This window comes from Perca flavescens, chromosome 6 (genome assembly GCF_004354835.1).
Source record: "Perca flavescens isolate YP-PL-M2 chromosome 6, PFLA_1.0, whole genome shotgun sequence".
NCBI lineage: Eukaryota > Metazoa > Chordata > Actinopteri > Perciformes > Percidae > Perca > Perca flavescens.
The window spans coordinates 4,307,590-4,328,192 of NC_041336.1; the positions used below are offsets into that span (position 1 = coordinate 4,307,590).

Sequence of the window (20,603 nt, forward strand, 5' to 3'; positions counted from 1 at the left end):
TTGGAGGACTGCAGGGGGTAAGTGACATTTTTTGCAAAATGTTTTCAGTTCCAAAGAGTTACTTCTACTGGCTTTTTTTTCTCCAAGTTTGTCGTTTTTTTCTAAGTTTTTGTTGCTGTTTTTGAAGTTTGTCGCTTATTTGAATTTTTTGTTGCTTTTGTCGCCCTAGTGTTGCCTTCCTTCTTTCTACTGTGTTTTTTGAAGTTTTTGTTACTATTGTGAACCTATTCTTGCCTTACTTCCTTCTTTCTACCGTCTTTTTCCACAACACAGTCTCACTCCCTACTCATCAAATGTATGACGCATGGTCAAGGACCCTGGCGTCAATTTTCAACCAAATAGGGGTACCCTTGACGTTATTTTTCGACGAGGGGGTCCGTCAGATAGACATTCATGTTATTCCCTCACTGTCGGATATCAACGAAAGAAAAAAACACGCCCCCCGCCCCTTAACTCAAAATCTGTGACAGTTATTATTGGTATTTTTAACCAATAACCGCTGTTTTAATCAACATTATTCACGAGATATTATCATGGTTTATATGTATTTATTTTTATGTTATTATTTCGGTATATTTCGGCCAGGGAAGCTGGGTTGCTTTTTTGTTGATTTATATTTTTTAAACTATAATGCTACATCTATCAACATTTATTTAGATGTTATCATGGTATTCTTTTCTTACTTTAATAATATTATTTCAGTCTTATTACCGGTGAAATATTACAGTATATGCTGTAATACAGAACATTACGATATGATCCGAGCAGGACGCATTCAAAGCTGATATCCCCCAATGCAATGCGGCCATTCATTTCAAAGAATCGGGCAGCGATCAGCTGGTCTTTAACGCCAGGATTGATTCAATATACATATATACAGTCAGTGGTCAGTATCACTTCAATATACATATATACAGTCAGTGGTCAGTATCACTTCAATATACATATATACAGTCAGTGGTCAGTATTACTACAATATACATATATACAGTCAGTGGTCAGTATCACTTCAATATACATATATACAGTCAGTGGTCAGTATCACTTCAATATACATATATACAGTCAGTGGTTGTGTCACCAGCAACAACACGTTGCTCAGTTTTGTTCCAGTAAGTTATGAACCATAATAACGTTTAAACGAATCCGCGGTAAACTCCGGAAGTGACGCAGTATGTCCCGCTCAGCGGATACGAAGATAAAAATATATAATATTCGTAATATTGATGTTTTTTTCTAACGTTGTATTTGAGGAGTTAAACAATAAACATAGTTATAATAATAAAATACAGTTTCATGTATTTGTCTCATATATTGTGTGCTCGGCCGGCAGGCGGGCGGCCTCAATCTGAAATGGAATCAAGCCATTTCACGGCAGACAGCAGAAAGAGGAGCCGAACGAGTCCCCCCCCCCCGGAAGAACTACAAGTGCTCAAGCTTTGTAACAGCTTCTGTGGCGTTTCTTATGGGAGTTGTAAGTTGTAGTTTTAAAGTTTATTGGTATATTTCTCATAAGTAGAAGTTGGCAGTGTATAATTTTGGATACACCCTTGGGTTTTTTGGGATGGAGAACACACTGGTGCCATCAGATTTTAAAAATCGAATCGTTAAATAGGTGAAAATAGCTTATTACCATATTTGACAGTGCTTACAGTAGGTAATTTGGTGACCATATCTACATGACAGCGGAGGTCCAGAGCTTTCTATAACAGCTGGTTTTATGTGTGTAGAACCTTCTGTTGCTAAATGACAAGCCTTCAAAGATGTACTGGGTTCAAGGTTCAGAGGTCAATATTTCAAAGCAGGAGTAATGTATCCTCTTCAGACTGACATATGTTCCTCTCCAGGTTGAGACCTTTCCAACGATGTGTTTGCTATAGTCCTACAACAACGTTTTAATTTTTACACATCATGGAGACCACTTAGCAGGAGATACTTTATCGTCCCCAGAGGGATATTTGCCTTGAGTTCAAATGTTTCACAAATAACACTTGATATATTGTTTTATCATACAGCTGACATAATTACAATAAAAAACAACATGAACAAAGTGATATAGGCTAGACTGAAGCACATCACACAGCAACAATCTATTGCTCATCTTTCACAAACAGTGACAAGAGCAACACAGCCATGCTTCATATCATGAAACTATTGCACACCCTCAATCTCAAGCAACATTATTTAAAGTTTTAATTGAGGTAGGTCCCAATTAGGCCTATATCATCATCAACGTTTTTATAGTTTAGAAATGTTAAGTTTACCCATATCTTCTGCCAGAGGATAAGAGCTCATACTTGGCATGGAGAATAAAGATAGAGCAGACCATATTCTGTGTGCTTGCCTGGAGAGACTGGTTTCTATTCCTCTACACAACATTCATGACAGTCATAATAAAATGCTCTGTAATGCAGCCTTGTATAACATAAACCATCTGATTCACCGTGGGCGTTTGCTCTAAATGATAACACACACTTTCAACACAGGCCTTCCAGCCAAAGGTGCATGTTGTCCATATGAACACCATTGGGCCTATAGGAGCAGATGGATTGGTTCATCATTTATGACCTCTGATATCCTCTGACCCAGCTCTATCTCGAGAGTTACCTCAACTTCAGTTTCAAAGGGGGGTCAGCTTTTCTTAGACATGAGTAGGGGGGGCACCAAGGAAAAAAGGTTGGGAACCACTGCTCTGACCCATGTCATGACCCTTTCCTCAGCTATTGAAATGGTTGAATGAGATGTGTGAGTTTTGTCTTTGTGCAGTAGGGCTGAGGTAGAAGTGTGCCAAAAATGCCAAAACACATGTTGTATATGTACACAAAGCTATATACATCTTACTCTGTGAACAAAAACCTCAGCAACAATCTGCTTATCCTTTTAATTTCCTGAAAATGCTTCCTAAAACTAGTCCCTTCTTAATTTTGAAAAGGTAGTCTCAGTAAAGGCTACAAAGTTTAGGATGGCTACAAGCTGTAACCCCGGTGATTGATATGAGGATCATCTTCTGAATATAATAATGAATATGTTAGGCCTACCATAAATTGATATTTCAAAAAAGTAATTTATTTAAAACAACTAATAATGCAGTGTGATTTTAAATCAAACTAAGTCCCACACATAACCTCCTGAGAACCGAGGAAAATTTTGTTTTTCCTAATCAGATTTTTTTGTGATTCCATACCTGTTTAAGGTTAAAAAAACATCTTACAATTTAAATTTTTTTATTTTTATTTATTTAAAGAATGTCCACTGTAGTGGACAACAGGATCATTTGAGTACGAAAAAAGACAAATTTGGTAGATGTGGAGTCATTATTTACATGAAGATAGTCCTGATGTCCACTATAATTGACATTCATAAAATGCCAATTTTTCAAAAGATACATAATGTAGTTTCTATCAGAACTCAATATATGATTCCTAACACCTTAATGAACAAGAAAATATATGATTATCATAAAATAAATAATAATATTTGACTCATCTCTTATCTTTCCATAAAATGTGCTTGTTCCTATGCTGTCCATTTTGGATTGAAAGAAAGAGGCGGTTCCCGGCCTCCCAGCCAATCAAATAACACATCACTGAAAAGCCCAGGATGTCCTCTGTACACTACAGCAGGAATTAAGAGACTTGCACAAACGATTCCAAGGAGAGGAATGAAACTCAAATGTCCACTACAGTGGACATAAGTCAATGGGCTGGGTCTCAGGAGGATAAATATACTCATGTTTTTCCCCTTTAGTCTTTGCTATTAATATTCATCAACTGCAAAATTAGAAAATTGCGTTTTTAAAAAACTATGCATAGAAAATAAAATAAAAAATGCTTCTCTTTGTATATAGTTTATTGTTTTTCACAACAGTACAATTCAAAATAAATGCAAATTAGAAAAGCCATTAGGCTGTATTTCTAAACACTCAACTGTAGGTTTTTTATATAGTATATATAAGGCAAATCAAAGTGCTAAATATAAAACACAATTTTTTCAATATCCATCCATCCATCCATCTTCGTCCGCTTATCCGGTGTCGGGTCGCGGGGGGAGCAGCTCCAGCAGGGGACCCCAAACTTCCCTTTCCCGAGCAACATTAACCAGCTCCGACTGGGGATCGGCGTTCCCAGGCCAGGTTGGAGATATAATCCCTCCACCTAGTCCTGGGTCTTCCCCGAGGCCTCCTCCCAGCTGGACGTGCCTGGAACACCTCCCTAGGGAGGCGCCCAGGGGGCATCCTTACCAGATGCCCGAACCACCTCAACTGGCTCCTTTCGACGCAAAGGAGCAGCGGCTCTCCGAGCTCCTCACGGATGACTGAGCTTCTCACCCTATCTCTAAGGGAGACGCCAGCCACCCTCCTGAGGAAACCCATTTCGCCGCTTGTACCCTGGATCTCGTTCTTTCGGTCATGACCCAGCCTTCATGACCATAGGTGAGGGTAGGAACGAAAAACTGACCGGTAGATCGAGAGCTTTGCCTTCTGGCTCAGCTCTCTTTTTCGTCTGGCAACGGTGCGATAGATTGAATGCAATACCGCACCCGCTGCGCCCGATTCTCCGACCAATCTCCCGCTCCATTGTCCCCTCACTCGCGAACACAACCCCAAGGTACTTGAACTCCTTCACTTGGGGTAAGGACTCATTCCCTACCTGGAGAAGGCATTCCATCGGTTTCCTCCTGAGAACCATGGCCTCAGATTTAGAGGTGCTGATCCTCATCCCAACCGCTTCACACTCGGTTGCGAACCGATCCAGTGAGTGCTGAAGGTCGCAGGCCGATGATGCCATCAGGACCACATCATCTGCAAAGAGCAGCGATGAGATCCCCAGCCCACCAAACTGCAACCCCTCCCCACCCCGACTACGCCTCGCCTCTGAGTAGAGACCCCCTCACCCCATACTCCCGCAGCACCGTCCACAGTATCTCCCGGGAGACCCGGTCATACGCCTTCTCCAAATCTACAAAACACATGTAGACCGGTTGGGCATACTCCCAGGCTCCCTCCAGGATCCTTGCGAGAGTGAAGAGCTGGTCCGTTGTTCCACGACCAGGACGGAATCCGCATTGTTCCTCCTCAACCTGAGGTTCGACTATCGGCCGAACCCTCCTTTCCAGCACCTTGGAGTAGACTTTACCAGGGAGGCTGAGAAGTGTGATACCCCTATAATTGGCACACACCCTCTGGTCCCCCTTTTTAAAAAGGGGAACCACCACCCCAGTCTGCCACTCCTTTGGCACCGTCCCAGACTTCCACGCAATGTTGAAAAGGCGTGTCAACCAGGACAGCCCCTCCACACCCAGAGCCTTGAGCATTTCTGGACGGATCTCATCAATCCCCGGGCTTTGCCACTGTGTAGTTGTTTGACTACATCAGTGACTTCCGCCTGGGAAATCGGACGACAATCCCCGTTATCCTCCAGCTCTGCCTCTAACATAGAGGGCGTATTAGTCGGATTCAGGAGTTCCTCAAAGTGCTCCTTCCACCGCCCTATTACCTCCTCAGTTGAGGTCAACAGTGTCCCATCCTTACTGTACACAGCTTGGATGGTTCCCCTTCCCCCTCCTGAGGTGGCGAACAGTTTTCCAGAAGCACTTTGGTGCTGACCGAAAGTCCTTCTCCATGTCTTCTCCAAACTTCTCCCACACCCGCTGCTTTGCCTCTTTCACGGCAGAGGCTGCAGCCCTTCGGCCCTTCGGTACCCTGCAACTGCCTCCGAGTCCTCCGGGATAACATATCCCGGAAAGACTCCTTCTTCAGTCGGACGGCTTCCCTGACCACCGGTGTCCACCATGGTGTTCGTGGGTTACCGCCCCTTGAGGCACCTAAGACCCTAAGACCACAGCTCCTCGCCGCAGCTTCAGCAATGGAAACTTTGAACATTGTCCACTCGGGTTCAATGCCCCAGCCTCCACAGGGATGCACGAAAAGCTCCGCCCGGAGGTGTGAGTTGAAAGTCTGTTGGACAGGGGCCTCCTCCAGACGTTCCCAATTTACCCCACTACACGCGTTTGGGCTTACCAGGTCTGTCCAGAGTCTTCCCCCACCCTCTGACCCAACTCACCACCAGATGGTGATCAGTTGACAGCTCTGCCCCTCTCTTCACCCGAGTGTCCAAAACATACGGCCTCAGATCAGATGAAACGATTATAAAATCGATCATTGACCTTCGGCCTAGGGTGCTCTGGTACCAGGTACACTTATGAGCATCCCTATGTTCGAACATGGTGTTTGTTATAGACAATCCATGACTAGCACAGAAGTCCAACAACAAACAACCACTCTGGTTTAGATCAGGGAGGCCGTTCCTCCCAATCACGCCTCTCCAGGTGTCTCCATCATTGCCCACGTGTGCGTTGAAGTCCCCCAGCAGAACAATGGAGTCCCCCACTGGAGCCCCATGCAGGACTCCAGTCAAGGTCTCCAAGAAGGCCGAATACTCCGAACTCCTGTTTGGTGCATATGCACAAACAACAGTCAGAGTTTTCCCCCCACAACCCGCAGGCGTAGGGAGGCGACCCTCTCGTCCACCGGGGTAAACTCCAAAACAGCGGCGCTCAGCCGGGGGCTTGTGAGTATCCCCACACCCGCCCGGCGCCTCACACCCTGGGCAACTCCGGAGAAGAAAAGAGTCCAACCCCTATCCAGGAGTATGGTTCCAGAACCAAGACTGTGCGTAGAGGTAAGCCCCACCAGATCTAACCGGTAGCGCTCCACCTCCCGCACCAGTTCCGGCTCCTTCCCCCACAGAGAGGTGACGTTCCACGTCCCCAGAGCCAGCGTCTGCCGCCCGGGTCTGGTCCGTCGAGGCCCCTGACCTTCACTGCCACCCATGTGGCATCGCACCCGACCCCAACGGTTCCTCCCACAGGTGGTGGGCCCATGGGATGGGCCCGGCCGGGCTCCGTGGCAAACCCGGCCACCAGGCGCTCGCCGACGAGCCCGCCGTCTAGGCCTGGCTCCAGACGGGGGCCCCGGGCTTCCTCCGGGCAGGGTCACTCCATCTCTGCTTAGCTTTTTCATTGGGGTTTTTGAACCATTCTTTGTCTGGCCCCTCACCTGAGACCACTTTGCCTTGGGAGACCCTACCAGGAGCACAAAGCTCCAGACAACACAGCCCTCAGGTTCACAGAGACACACAAACCTCTCCACCACGATAAGGTGACGATAAGGTGATGGTTTCAATATTAGTATTTTATTGTGTAAATTCTCAAGTACAACGTGGAACAATCTTTCACAGACGAGGTGTGGAATTTTCATATCACTTCCGCAGATTCGTTTAAACGTAGACAAATCTATCTTTATTGTTTAACTCCTCAAATACAACATTAGAAAAAAACATTAATATTACGAATATTATATATTTTTATACTTCGTATCCAATGAGCGGGACGTACTACGTCACTTCCGGAGTTTACCACTGATTCGTTTAAACGTTATTATGGTTCATAACTTACTGGAATAAAACTGAGCAACGTGTTGTTGCTGGTGACACAACCACTGACTGTATATATGTATATTGAAGCGATCCTGGCGTTAAAGACCAGCTGATCGCTGCCCGATTCTTTGAAATGAATGGCCGCATTGCATTGGGGGATATCAGCTTTGAATGCGTCCTGCTCGGATCCTATCGTAATGTTCTGTATTACAGCATATACTGTAATATTTCACCGGTAATAAGACCGAAATAATATTATTAAAGTAAAGAAAAGAATACCATGATAACATCTAAATAAATGTTGATAGATGTAGCATTATAGTTTAAAAAATATAAATCAACAAAAAAGCAACCCAGCTTCCCTGGCCGAAATAGACCGAAATAATAACATTAAAATAAATACATATAAACCATGATAATATCTCGTGAATAATGTTGATTAAAACAGCTGTTATTGGCTAAAAATACCAATAATAACTGTCACAGATTTCGAGTTAAGGGGCGGGGGGCGTGATTTTTTCTTTCGTTGATATCCGACGGTGAGGGAATAACATGAATGTCTATCTGACCCCCTCGTCGAAAAATAACGTCAAGGGTACCCCTATTTCGTTGAAACTTGACGCCAGGGTCCTTGACCATGCGTCATACATTTGATGAGTAGGGAGTGAGACTGTGTTGTTTTCCAGGTCCAAGGCTGTTGTTTAGTAAATCTATTGCTGACATCGCTGTAGTGTTCCTCTTTATCTAAACTTTTTTTTTCTACCAAAAATTATTCGCGCTGGTTAGGGGGTACATGGTTTAAAAACACTGTTCAAAGGGGGAACATTATTGGAAAAAAGCTTGAGAACCACTGATGTAGACAATATGACGTAGACTACATCACTTCTGGTTCTGTTCTGCTAAAAAAAGGGGATATTTTGTCCTGAGGTTAGCACTAAAAAGAAAAGGTTCGGTCTGACTCTGGTTTAGTCCTGTTCCAAACAAAAAAGGCCAAAATATCCTCTTTTTTAGGCTGAACAATTCATTATACTTACAAGATTTAACAGGACTGGGGTTCACTCAGTTACACGCCTTTCTCCAGAGGTGGAATCAAAGTAAATTTACTCAAGATGTTTGCGTAAAGACAAATTCAATGTACTTGAGTCTTTACATTTTCTTCTACTTTCTACTTGCACTCCACTACATCTCAGAGGGAAATATTGTACTTTTTACTCCACTATACATTTGTCTGACAGTCAAGTAAATGTAGTTAAAAGTGTAAAGTAGTGCAGTACCTGTGAGTAAACATCCGTTTAACTGCGTGTGTTTGGTTTAACTTCCTCTACATCCCTGCTGCTGAGTGTCCTGTCTGATGGCGCCGCCTGCTGGTTTAAGGGAGAAACTACCAGAGAAATCAAAACCCAGCTGAAAACGTGAGGCTCATATTCACATTTTATTATGGTGCTAAAACAGTCTCATAAGTATTTGCAACTTGTGAAACACAATGCACACATGAATGCAGAGCAATTTGTATTTGCAAATGTGTATCTGTGTCAGTGCATCTAATTTGTAACTCGTATTTCATCATTAGTAAATTAATTTTTTAGTATTAAGTATTTTGTAAATATATTTGTAAATCTCCTACTTGTGTGGCAACTTTTGAGACTGTTTTTCCGCGTCGTTGTCACAAACAATTTCTGTCTCAGGTAATGATCCCAGCACTCTCCAGTAGATGGCGATAATGCAACATTTAATGTTACAGAACTCAGACTCAATCTTATCTTATTCTTGCATTAACTGCCTTAATGTTGCACTTTCATAAACCAGAACACTTTTTTTTTTTATTTAGCTTCTTTTTTAACTTATTCTTTACAGTTTCTCAGCATTTTATTTTTAGGTTTACCTAAAGATCCTCCCTTTTGGAAATCCATAATCTCTATGATTCCAGTCCATATCCATCCGTCATGATTCCCATAAGAGGCACTCCCAGCCTCAGTTTTACTCCCATTTAACACAAAGGACAATAATACTAGTCCCGTACTTGTAAACACAGCCGTCACCATGCAGCTTGGATCGTTCCTAGGCACAATCGAAGTTAAAGCCGTTACATCTAGGACGTAAGCGAGAAATATCTTCTCGTCTTTAGTAGTAAGAGCTTCCCTGTAAACTCTGGGTTTGTGAATTCACAGTTACTGACTCACGTCATGACAGATGAATATTGAAGAAAAACGTTTTACTTGTGGATTCCCCAAATTCTGTTCCATATTAAAAACGTGTGGCCAATATCATAGACAAACTGTTTTAAACCTTTTGGTTTGTCTTATAGTGTCTTGTAATTCAAAATTTACTTCATTTATATAACTGTCTATATATATTATTTTGACTTATAATTACATTTTCTGAAAGAAAAAATGGAATTTCAACTTCTCACTGAATTTAGGAGATTATTTCCTTTCGTCTAGATCGGTGTGGAGTCGATCGGTGACTGTTGGGCAACTTTATCCTCTTGCCTTCTAGTCCCATTTTTTGTGAAGGCAAAGGAAAGGTGATCAGCCGATGCACCCTCTGGATCCCCGACAAACTCGCACCCGATCCCACTTCTGACATCAAATTGTTGTGGAAAAATCTTGTTGGTGTTTGGTGATGAAGCTGGAAATTAAGATTGTCTGACACCCTGGAGTTATCTATGTTATTTTCTTTATTATTCTTGCAAGTAGAAGGAGACAGTTTAACAGAGTGACAAGCAGTCTGAGAAAGTGTGTCAGCGAGACAAAGAAACCTTTTTTTTGGGTGAGTGCTGAGTCTGAGCTGCTTCAGGGTATTGGCCCTTTGCCAGGTACTGCCAAGTACATTGGCTACACTAGAGGGAGGGGGCAGTGCAGCTTCAGTGCTGCGGAGGCCGCAGAAACTATGATTTCCTTTTAAGATAATAGAGCACTTATAATGGATCCCTATAACTGATATATTATAATATAGATGACAGAGTAAATTTTGTATAGTATGAAAGTACAGTACAGGCCAAAAGTTCATTGAATGCGTTTCCTTTTTATTTTCATGACTATTTACACTGTAGATTCTCACTGAAGGCATCAAAACTATGAATGAATACATATGGAATTATGTACTTAACAAAAAAGTGTGAAATAACTGAAAACATGTCTTATATTTTAGATTCTTCAAAGTAGCCACCCTTTGCTTTTTTATTAATAAGGTAAAAAATTCCACTAATTAACATTGACAAGGCACACCTGTGATATAAATATAAAAAAACATGCAGGAATGGATAATATATAAAAGAAATGTCACACATTAGTATGACAGATAAAAACTTTCCTCTACAGGCCATTGATCAGCACCTCATCAGGAGGTCCGGTCCTCCGAGAAATATCGACTCCTATGGCGATATCAAAGGTGCAGTCTTTCGGGTGGCGGCGATGTGGGGGGTTTTGGGGGTCATGGGGAGTCTGTGGGTAATGAGGGTGGGGGAGGGTTTGGGTCATCACACATGGCATCAACCACCCTTTGCTTGATAGAGTGCAAAACATCATAGTTCCGCACAGTGAACATCCTCTCTGGGGTGCCAGCAATCTGCAGGAGCTGCAGGTCGTGGACGTCTCCAACACCGATGGCAAACACCGTAATGTTCCGATCCCCACGTCATCATGAGAAACACCATCTGTGATCACCACCAGATTTTTGGGGACCTTGTCACGGCTGCCCCGTGACTCCTCAAAGTAATCCTTAATGTTATCCAAGGCTTTCCCTAAGTAGGTGTCTCCACCTGTGTAATCCACATTAAGGATTTGTGTGTTCAAATCCTCCTTATTGTAGTACTTGTTAAGGTAAAACTCATCCTTAGGATTGTCACTGAACTTGCAAAGTCCAATATGCACCAACTTTTCACCGACTTCAAAGCTGTCGACTAATGTTGTCGTAAAGTTCTTCATGATATTGTGTTCGTTTTGGTTGATGCTGCTAGACCGATCAAGTAGGAAGACAATATCGCCAGTCTTGCAAGCTGCCAAAGCAAAAAAAAGAGAAAGCCATTTGTCTACATTACTAATACACAATTATGCCTTGGAATTATAACTGTATAGCAAACGATACACTCAACTCCCCATTTTACAGTGGTATCTCCAAACTGATAATGAATAGATGCAAAATATCAGGCTCCATTTACACTACAACTTTTGGGTTTAAAAACAAATATCTTTTACATTTACGTGTCCACACTGCTGCGGCATATCCAAGCCCCTAAGACAAAGACATTAGACCTTTTTTCACGGCAGACATGTTGAAATGTCATAGTAGGGAAAGCACGTGTATTCAAAACCATTAATGATGGCTGCATTCCACTTAGGAGAGGCCCTGGTATTGTGGATGCTGACTCACTGAATTAGCTTACTGGGACACTTGATGGAACTGAGCCATCGTTAAGGTTATCAATTTCAGCTGTGCTTTTCCTACTATGACAAGTCCAAATGTCTGCTGTGAAAAAAGTCAATAGAAACACCACTGCCACTGTTTTGGTTTGAAGGCTCCGGGGTTTCTTTGTAGTTTGGACGGAGACAAACGGAGACCTTTGGAAACAAGGACACACGTCAATCAGTCTTATCGGTTAGGTAGCTTACATACGTTTCAGTAACCGGTAACAGGTCCACCTCCCTATCGCCAAGATAATAAATCCATGCTCTTACTTTTTACCATTGTTGTTCTTTCTCCAATGTATTTTCTGTATTTCCAAATTATTCATCCATGATTTTCAATGGCAGAGTAATGTCAGACAGACTGCCACTCTGTTTTCTGCTGCCTTTCGTCACCTTGTAATCACGTTACTTTTAGTAACAGTTCTACCTCATCATCGGTCCAAACTTATTAAAAGGAAAACTCCTTATTGTTTTTTTATCTATTTTTTGTCAATGCTGTTCTTCCTCCATAGTAAAAGCAACTACCACCACTTAGGTGGAGTATACATGCTGCTTCCTGTTAACACCAGTATGTGCATGCCCAGTACATGTGAATGGTCATGAGATATGCCTTTTGGGCATGTTAGTATACGCAGAGAATATTTACTGGAGCTAAAACTCTTCATCTGTTTTGGCCTAAAACGCAGCTTAAAAACCAAAACGTAGTAGTGTAGATGTAGCCTCAGAGACTGGTAGTTGTGATGTGATAGTGCGTTCCATTTGTACTCGGAAGTCAGATTTTCCGAGTTCAAAGTCAGAAACCTGCCCCCTGAATTCAGATTTCTGAGTTGGGAAGTCTGAGCCCCTCACAGTACAGTACGCCAAGCAAGCAGACCTCGAAATCCAACATTGCTGCTTTCACAGTAGTGAAAACTGTAGTAATATACAATTTATTTGCACCACCTGTCTTATTTGTGTATCATTAAATCAGTTGTACACACACAGTACTGTCCAACTTTTATCCGTGGACATGTTGCTAATGTATAGTGTTTGTATGCACAAAAAACAGCCCAATGCGTTATCAACTAGTATTGCTAACAATGGCTTACCTGGAAAGTATAAACCCACAGTGAAATCTGACTTGTATGAATGGAACGCGCTCCACTCCTGTGTGACGTCATTCCCAGCTCCAACTTTTGATTTAAATGGAACGCACTATATGTGCCTCCTGTGGTCCGCAGATTGTCTGGCATGCAATCATTTTCTCCATCTTTCCCTGCTCCAGCCACACCTGATTAGCTTGATCAGGTGTGTTCAGCAAAAGGGGTACCCAGAGCATCAAGTATCACCACAGATGGGATTACCCACTTCAGTTTGTACGCCAAAGGCCCCTGACCAAGCGTCAGTTTTGAGGTGCTGGGAGTAAGAATGTGTTGATAAAGTATAGAGCAAAATCTGCAAGTCTGTGTGCCATTACTCTTACCTGACTTTGTAGATTTGCAGAAGGCAGAAGACATTTTTTCGGAAAGAGTTTCTAGAGCCTCAAAATTATCCACAAAGAAAACTTTGGATTTGTCGCCACCAGTCATAGTCTCCAGCTGCTCAATGTTTGCTTCTTTCACTCCAATACTGATGACGATGATCCCGTTGTCTCGCAGTGCATCAGAGTGCTCCTTTAAGATATAAGGGTTGGTGGCCTCCCCGTCTGTGATTACCATGAGAATCTGAGGAACATTGAGTTCTTTACGGCCACCATGTGCAGCGTTAAAGTACTCCAATGAGAATTGCAAGGCCTCGCCTGTGTAGGTGTCTCCTTCTGTTGGCTTCTCCTTTGGTATTGCTGCAAGAACCTTTCGTTTGGAGTTATAGTCGTGCAAAGAAAAATGAGACTGGGGTATATCGGAGTAGGAAATGAGCCCAAAACGAGTCATGTCTTTGCCAACTGTGGTTTGTTTCACTATTGACTCCATAAAGATCCGCATGCTTCCATACTCGGTTTCATTTATGCTTTTGGAGCTGTCCACCAGGAAAATAATGTCAGCATTATTTATTGTACAATCTGGTTGAAAGAAAAAAGAAAGACCATAAAGTCAGTAATTTAAAAGATTGTTTAAATATTTCAGGAAATACACTTTAGTTCTGTAAAAACAAAAGTTAGAGTTTCCTCGCACAGGGGTTGCTGATCAACAATTACCTTCAATTCTAACTAGTAAAAGCACAAAAACTCCTTTTCACATTTTTATTTTACCTGTTCAATCTTAATAATAAAGATATATGTAAAGCATGGAGATAATGGGTTTCATACATGCATATGTTGTTGAAAATCATTTTCATGCTTATTTAAAGGGGTGATAGAATGCAAAACCAATATTACCCTGTCATAGTTGAAAAACGACAGTTTGGAGGGTAAATAGGACACCTATTTTTACGACACCTCTTTCCTCTGCAAATCTCACAATTTTAAACTGCTGCTGAAAACGGGCAAATCTGGACAAAGCTAAAAGTTGACGTCAACATCCCATTTCCTCCTCATTTGGCTCTACCTTCTATCTTTGTAACACACAAAAATTTACATAGGCCACTAACCGATCTGAGGTCAGTTAGTCTTCTAAATCTAGGTCATGCAGATCTCTGCTATTCCATTACAAAAAAATGTATGCGAGAAATCAATTATGTAAAGCTCAAATATGGGCCGTTTTATGAAAATTGATGGCTAATTGCAAATTTGATAAGACAGTGTCGGACTTCACAAGCACCACAATCTGCCGAGACAGGCAGCGGCTGCTGGCTGGGTTTGCTGCCTTCCCTGTCGGCCTCTCCCCCTTCACAGACCCGCTGAGCTGGAGTTCTGTCAGGATCTCCCAGACGAGCTGCGAAGGTTTTGGAAGGATATTGAAAAAGAACCATGGTCATAAATGCAGTTTTCCAGACTGTACAACGGAATAGCCTACTGGCCCAGAGAAAAGTGTTTAGAACGAGTATATCGGACAATGGAGCGGGAGTTGTGGATCTAACGCAGCGCTGCAGAGGCACTGGCAGAAGACAGGCTTGCAGGGGTTCACTCTCCTCTCCTAGCTACAAGGTGAGTTGTGATTCTTTGGTGGAGGTTTTTTTATGTCGCAAGAGTAACGTTAGAACAACACTAGTTATAAACAAAGTGTCAAAACATTTTTATTTTGTCTCGGCTGTTTTAGCCGCTGCGGCTCGCGCCTGGGCATGTCTGGGCATGTAACAGACAGTGTGTCTGTGTTTGTGTGTGTGTGCTGTGCTGTGCAGCGATGTGTGTGTGTCAGTGTGTGTGTGTGTGTGTGTGTGTCTGAAATATGAGACCTGCTGTATCGTCTCCAATGTATTGTGTATGTGGTTCCTCAACCAGTCAGCACGCAGCTCATCTAAATATTCATGAGCATACCATATTTGGAAGAAAAGCTGTCATTCTAAATAGAGCCATTACACAGGGATGCATAAGGGCCAAAAAAAATAGCACCTGGGCCATTTTCAGCCCAACCAATGTTAAATACCCTATTAGGAGACCTTAAGGAACAGTGTGAAATACCCTATACAATCATTCTATCACCCCTTTAAAGTGTAGACTCCTTTAAAGGAAAGGCAAGGCAGCTTGCTTTTACAAATGTGTACACTGGTTACTCTAAAGTATTTTTGGGGAAACTGCTCTTACCTGTCCAGCAGAGCTCCAAAGCCACCTGGCTCTCCAAGTCCTTCAGCGCATCAAAGTTTTTCTCAGAATACACCCTGTCTGTTGAGCCGCTGATATCAGCCAGCTGGGTGGTGTTGGTGTCCACCACTCCAATGGCGTAGACTACCACTCCCTTTTTCCTCAGAGCCTCAGCGGGGCCTATGACCTCGTCTTTGGCCTCGCCGTCTGTTATCACGATCAGCCTCTGACTGACGTCAGGACGCCCTCCATTGGTTTTATCGAAATACTGCGACACCTCAGTAAGGGCCTTTCCTGTGAGCGTGCCTTGGTCCAGCTGCGTCATATCATCGATGGCTTTCAGAATTTCATCTTTGCTGTAGCTGAGGGGAAACTCCAGCTGGTTGTCAGAGCTGAACTGCATGAGACCGACGTGGACCTTATTCTGCTCGATTGCGGGCGTGCTGATGACGGCTTTCATGAATCCTTACATTTGTATGAAGTCATCCTTAGAGATGCTCTCAGAACCGTCAGCTAAGAAAAATATGTCACCCTGTATATCTCTGCAAGCTGTGGACACAGAACACAGAAATGTTAACGTGGTGTTCCTGTTTTCCCCCTCTTCTTCCCTTAGGGCTCAGTCGTTGGGTATCATTGAGATTGCAGGCAGCTGATTAGTTCTTCTTAGTCAACATTAAAACAGTGAAACTAAAATCGGTACCTTTGGAAGGCTTTGCTTAAAAGAACACTTCTAAAATAGTGTACAAATAACTGAAGGACCTAGCTAAGGTGAGATTCACCCAATTTCTCTAGTCAAGGATGATTATACTGCAACTACCGCAACTCTCAGTTCTTTTAAATCAAGGCTGAAGACCTTTCGTTTTGATGAATAATTGTTGATTTCTTATACCGAAGTTACATTGTTGAAACTGTATGAAAATCTATATAAGCATATAAAGAGAAATTACCGGTGGGACCGGCCCGTTTTGGGAACAGCAAGTGGCTTACGTGTATAGAGCAACTTATAATAAGAGCTTATACATTGTCCCATACTAGCACCATAAAATCTTGTATTTTATCTGCTTTTATATTTTTAACTGCTCTTTAATGTTTAATTTCTTATACTACACTGTACATTTTATTCTTGTATTTTAATCTTTTTTATGTAAAGCACTTTGAATTGCCCTGTTGCTGAAATGTACTATACAAATAAAGCTGCCTTGCCTTGCCTATACTGGATGGCATAGCTTATGAAAAATCATTAGTGGACATGAATTTGCTCAGAGCAGCTTGAATTGAGGTGAGTCATAAATCTTTCAACATAAGCAATTGTTGTTTAAAAACTGTTGAATAAGGTTTTAAGGCTGTTTCAAGGCTGTATTTTTAGTAGAGATGTTCCGATACTATCGGTATCGGCTCCGATACTGCCTAAAACGCTGTTATCGGTATCGGGAAGTACTGGAGTTTATGCACCGATCCGATGCCACATAATAAAGCCCTAAAGAAAATCTATGTTAAAGTAGTTTATTTATGTTCTTTTTCCATTATAACTGACTTTCAAACTGCATAATAAAAGAAAGTTCTGTGGCATTCAACAACAAAGATAGAAATAATATCACATCCATACAGGGATAGTAGTATAGTTGTTAAAACATAATAAAACTGGTATCGGAGCGGTACTCGGTATGATTTGATACGCAAGTTCAGGTATCACAATCAGTATCGGGAAGCAAAAAATGGTATCGGGCCATCTCAAATTTTTAGTGTTTTGTAATATTCTAAATGTCAATGTCAATTATTTTTTCTGGCGAAAAAAAAAACAGAAGATCTGGTTTTACTTCCCTCTCCTTTTGCTAACTATTGGCGCTTACCCACTTCTATTACCAGCTCTACTCAGCTCGGCACGACCACAGCGCCCATTCTCCTTTTTCCATTGCAGATTTAGTACCGCCTCATGCATGAGGCGAGTGTGGCTGCTCGTCATAGCTACGCCGCAGAAAACTGCCGCAACATAATGTGACACACACACACACAGAGTGGGAAGGTGTGTTGTTTTTGATTCTCAGCATGTGGCTGTTTGCCAGAAGACACATTTAGTTTCAAAAGAAGCTGGAGGCAAAAAAAAAAAAAAACACAGCTGGCTAAACTATTTAAAAATGGCGGGTTTGTTCAGGACACCCCCGTCTGTCGCTAGCAATGATGACACGGTTATTAGTGACGATTCTCCACGACCAATCAGTAGTCTGCAGGTCTTCACGTCACTTTTTGGTATTGCCTCAGCTCGCTTGGAACCTCAACAGAGGTGGTACTAAATTAAGTACCTGTTGGCAGGTACCAGGGACTTTTTATCATAATTGAAAACCAAAAAAGGCGAGTAGAGTCGAGGCGAGTCGAGCAGGTACCATGTAATGGAGAAACGCCATATGTATTTTAAAGTCCAGTGTAGTTAACCTTTACTTACCATCTTCAGTACAGATGTCTGTGATGATGTCCTCGTTGATGGATTTCAGGGCATCAAAATTATTGACCTGGATAGTCCTCTTGGGGTCGCCTGCAATATCTAGTAGATCAGCTTCGTTTGAGTCTTTCACCCCAATGGCAAAGATGGTGACACCCTGCTGCCTCAGTTCTTTTGCTGGAGCCATGACGTTATCAGTGGATTCCCCATCGGTGATGACAATCAGGTACTTTGGGACCTCGTGACCACGAGTTTGCATCGCTCTACTAAAATGTGGGCCCATGGATTTTAGGGCTTTTCCTGTCTCTGTCCCACCTCCTTCACGTGTAATATTCTCCGCAGATTTCTTCAGGTTATCAACATTTGAGGAGTCTGTCAGGTCAAATTGCAAAATTGGATCGTCAGCATATTTCACAAGCTCGACGCGGACATGATCTGGCCCAACATTGAAGGTAAAAAGAAATGTCATGATGAAGTTCTGCATGTCTATGAAGTCTTTGTTCCCAATGCTTCACGAGTCATCCATCAGGAAGAAGATGTCAGCTTCATCTTTTTTTACACATGCTGGAGAGGAAAAGCAACTGCATTAGTTCTTTTCACAGTCAAAGAGAGGAGTGCTCGAAATGAACATTCAAACATAGGAAATGGTCTGGCTTTGACAAAAAACATTTTTAGGTTGGGTCAAAATTACTTTTTGTTCCACCCATCCCATTCTCATCCATATTTTAACTCTCTTCTTACATTGATTTAATATGCAGGTTACAACATAAATACTAATACAATATTTAAATGTTGATTATTTTGTGTCTATGGAACTTGTCAATATTCACGTAACGAAAGAAAACTATGAAAAAACAGTGGTTCAAACCTTTTTTGGCCTCAGATTCCCTTGCACTGACTTTGACGGCTTGGTCAATGATGTTTTCGCAAATGACTTTCTGCAGGCTGTGCTTCAGAGACTTCAGCTCGGTGAAACTGTTCACATTAAAAACATGCCTATCAGTGGGGTGAGACGCCATGTCCCTCAGTTCTTCCATGTTGGCATCTTTGATTCCTACAGAGTATACGGTGACATCATCCCGACGGAGACTGATTGCTGCTTCATGCACGCTGTCCTGGGATTCACCGTCTGTAATCACCACCGCCACCTGCTGGACACCCTTACTTTTCCTGCTTCCCTTTTCTTTAATGAAGATATTGTCCAGAGTGAAGTTTAGGGCAGCTCCAGTGTTTGTTCCACCTCCTCTGTAAGGCAGGATGTTGATGAACTGGAGGATTTCCTCCCTGTTATTGAACGTGTCGAGGTGGACCTGTGGTGTGGACTCCTCGTTGTACGTAACGATGCCCACTTGGACTTTATTCGGTCTTACATCCAGGCTGCTCACAATCGAGTGCAGGAAAGTGCGCACCAGCTGAAAGTTTTCTTGTCCAATGCTTCCCGACTCATCAACGATGAACACATTGTCTGCAATATTGGCTCCTTTGCAATCTGTGAAAAGGAGTGTGATAAGTTAACTTGAGCCATCAGCTACTTAAACATTCAAATATATATTTGAAGATGAAATTATTTATAGTTTGGTGATTTGCAATCCTAAAAGGCAGCTAGGTTAAAAGAATGGCATAATATAATTTAAATGTGATTTGTTTAAAATATACTTTACATTTAAAACTCATAACAGCATTCAATGACTTTTTTTTCCAAAAATGAACTCAGATAGTGAGTCGTATTTGTTCCTCACTGCCTGTAAAAGCAGTTGTACAATGTCCACTTCCAGACACTAACAACAAGAATTACAACGACTGGTTAGGTGGCTGAGTGCCCAAAGGAATGACGATTCTCACCTTCAGTAATGTCGTCCTTTTTCTCAGTCAAGATGGAATCCTTCAAAATAAGTACTCTGGGAGAATCAAATGCGTACTCAGAACTAACAAAACGTTGTAAGGCATCCATACTTGCACCTGCACTCATCCCAATAACAGTAACCCCTGCTGATTTGATTTTTTGAGCTTCCTTAGAAACAGGATCATCTGAGTCTCTTCCACTCACAACGACCAGGAACTGTCGAGCACCTAGGTGTGCACGACCCCCCGCCTCTCTGGTAAAAAAGCGAGTGTTGGCATTCTGCAGAGCCCTACCCAGGTTACGTGGTTGGTTGGGTTGTGGGAGCAGGCGGAAACCTCTGACAGCAGACACGAGTTGCTGTTTAGTTTGATGAGCATTGAGAAGGAATTCAACCTGGGTATCTTGACCGTACTGCGCCACACCGACACGGTAGGTGGACACTCCGGCGTTAATTTGATTGATCAATCTCACAAAGTCGTTCTTAAAAGACACAAACTGTCCTTGAGCTATGCCGCTGTCCACCAGGAAGAAAATATCTGCATACCTTTCTGCCAAAGCTGCAAGAAGAAGAAAAAACAAACATTATTACATTTTGTTACAGTTTAATACAGTCAAGTCAATATTGTCAGGCTCCTCCCAGCCACCTCTCAAAGTTATAGCTAGTTTGTCATATTTGAGTCGGGGTTAAATAATTCAGCCCAACTGACCTTTCAACCTCAGAAAGATGCATACAAACTTTTATATTTTCAGGTTTTGACAGGCAAAAGCTACTTTTTGAGGCTTAAAACCACTACTTTTCTCATGTGTAGCAGGTCCAACACTGTGA

The 20,603-nt window shown here is 42.3% G+C and overlaps 2 protein-coding genes across 3 annotated transcripts in view; both read right to left on the minus strand.

The window, feature by feature from the left end:
* Window positions 1-10,121: 10,121 nt before the first annotated feature.
* Window positions 10,122-20,603, minus strand: part of LOC114556924 (collagen alpha-6(VI) chain) — a 40,892-nt gene continuing 30,410 nt past the window's right edge. Inside the window, exons 8-10 of one of the 2 annotated variants that reach the window (XM_028580064.1) lie at window positions 15,501-15,848; window positions 13,305-13,880; window positions 12,914-13,237 (exon numbers count right to left, since the gene is read on the minus strand). In XM_028580064.1, coding sequence (XP_028435865.1) covers window positions 13,224-13,237; window positions 13,305-13,880; window positions 15,501-15,848 — 938 coding nt within the window. In that variant the 3' untranslated portion in view covers window positions 12,914-13,223. Of the gene's footprint in view, window positions 10,195-12,913; window positions 13,238-13,304; window positions 13,881-15,500; window positions 15,849-20,603 lie in introns of those variants that run through there. The other variant, XR_003692751.1, reaches the window with a different exon arrangement.
* Window positions 15,880-18,302, minus strand: LOC114556925 (collagen alpha-6(VI) chain-like). The gene is made up of 2 exons (XM_028580066.1): window positions 17,938-18,302; window positions 15,880-16,046 (listed from the first exon to the last, which is right to left on the minus strand). The coding sequence occupies exons 1-2, from the start codon at window positions 18,215-18,217 to the stop codon at window positions 15,964-15,966; spliced, it is 363 nt and encodes a 120-aa protein (XP_028435867.1). The 5' UTR covers window positions 18,218-18,302; the 3' UTR covers window positions 15,880-15,963.

What these genes read in the sequence shown, in the direction of transcription:
- LOC114556925 (XM_028580066.1), bottom strand. Translation starts at nt 18,217, where the DNA reads ATGGGCCCACATTTTAGTAGAGCGATGCAAACTCGTGGTCACGAGGTC. An exon ending in AGACATCTGTACTGAAGATG is followed by an intron (nt 16,047 to 17,937) that starts GTAAGTAAAGGT and finishes CTGTGTCCACAG; the next exon opens with CTTGCAGAGATATACAGGGT.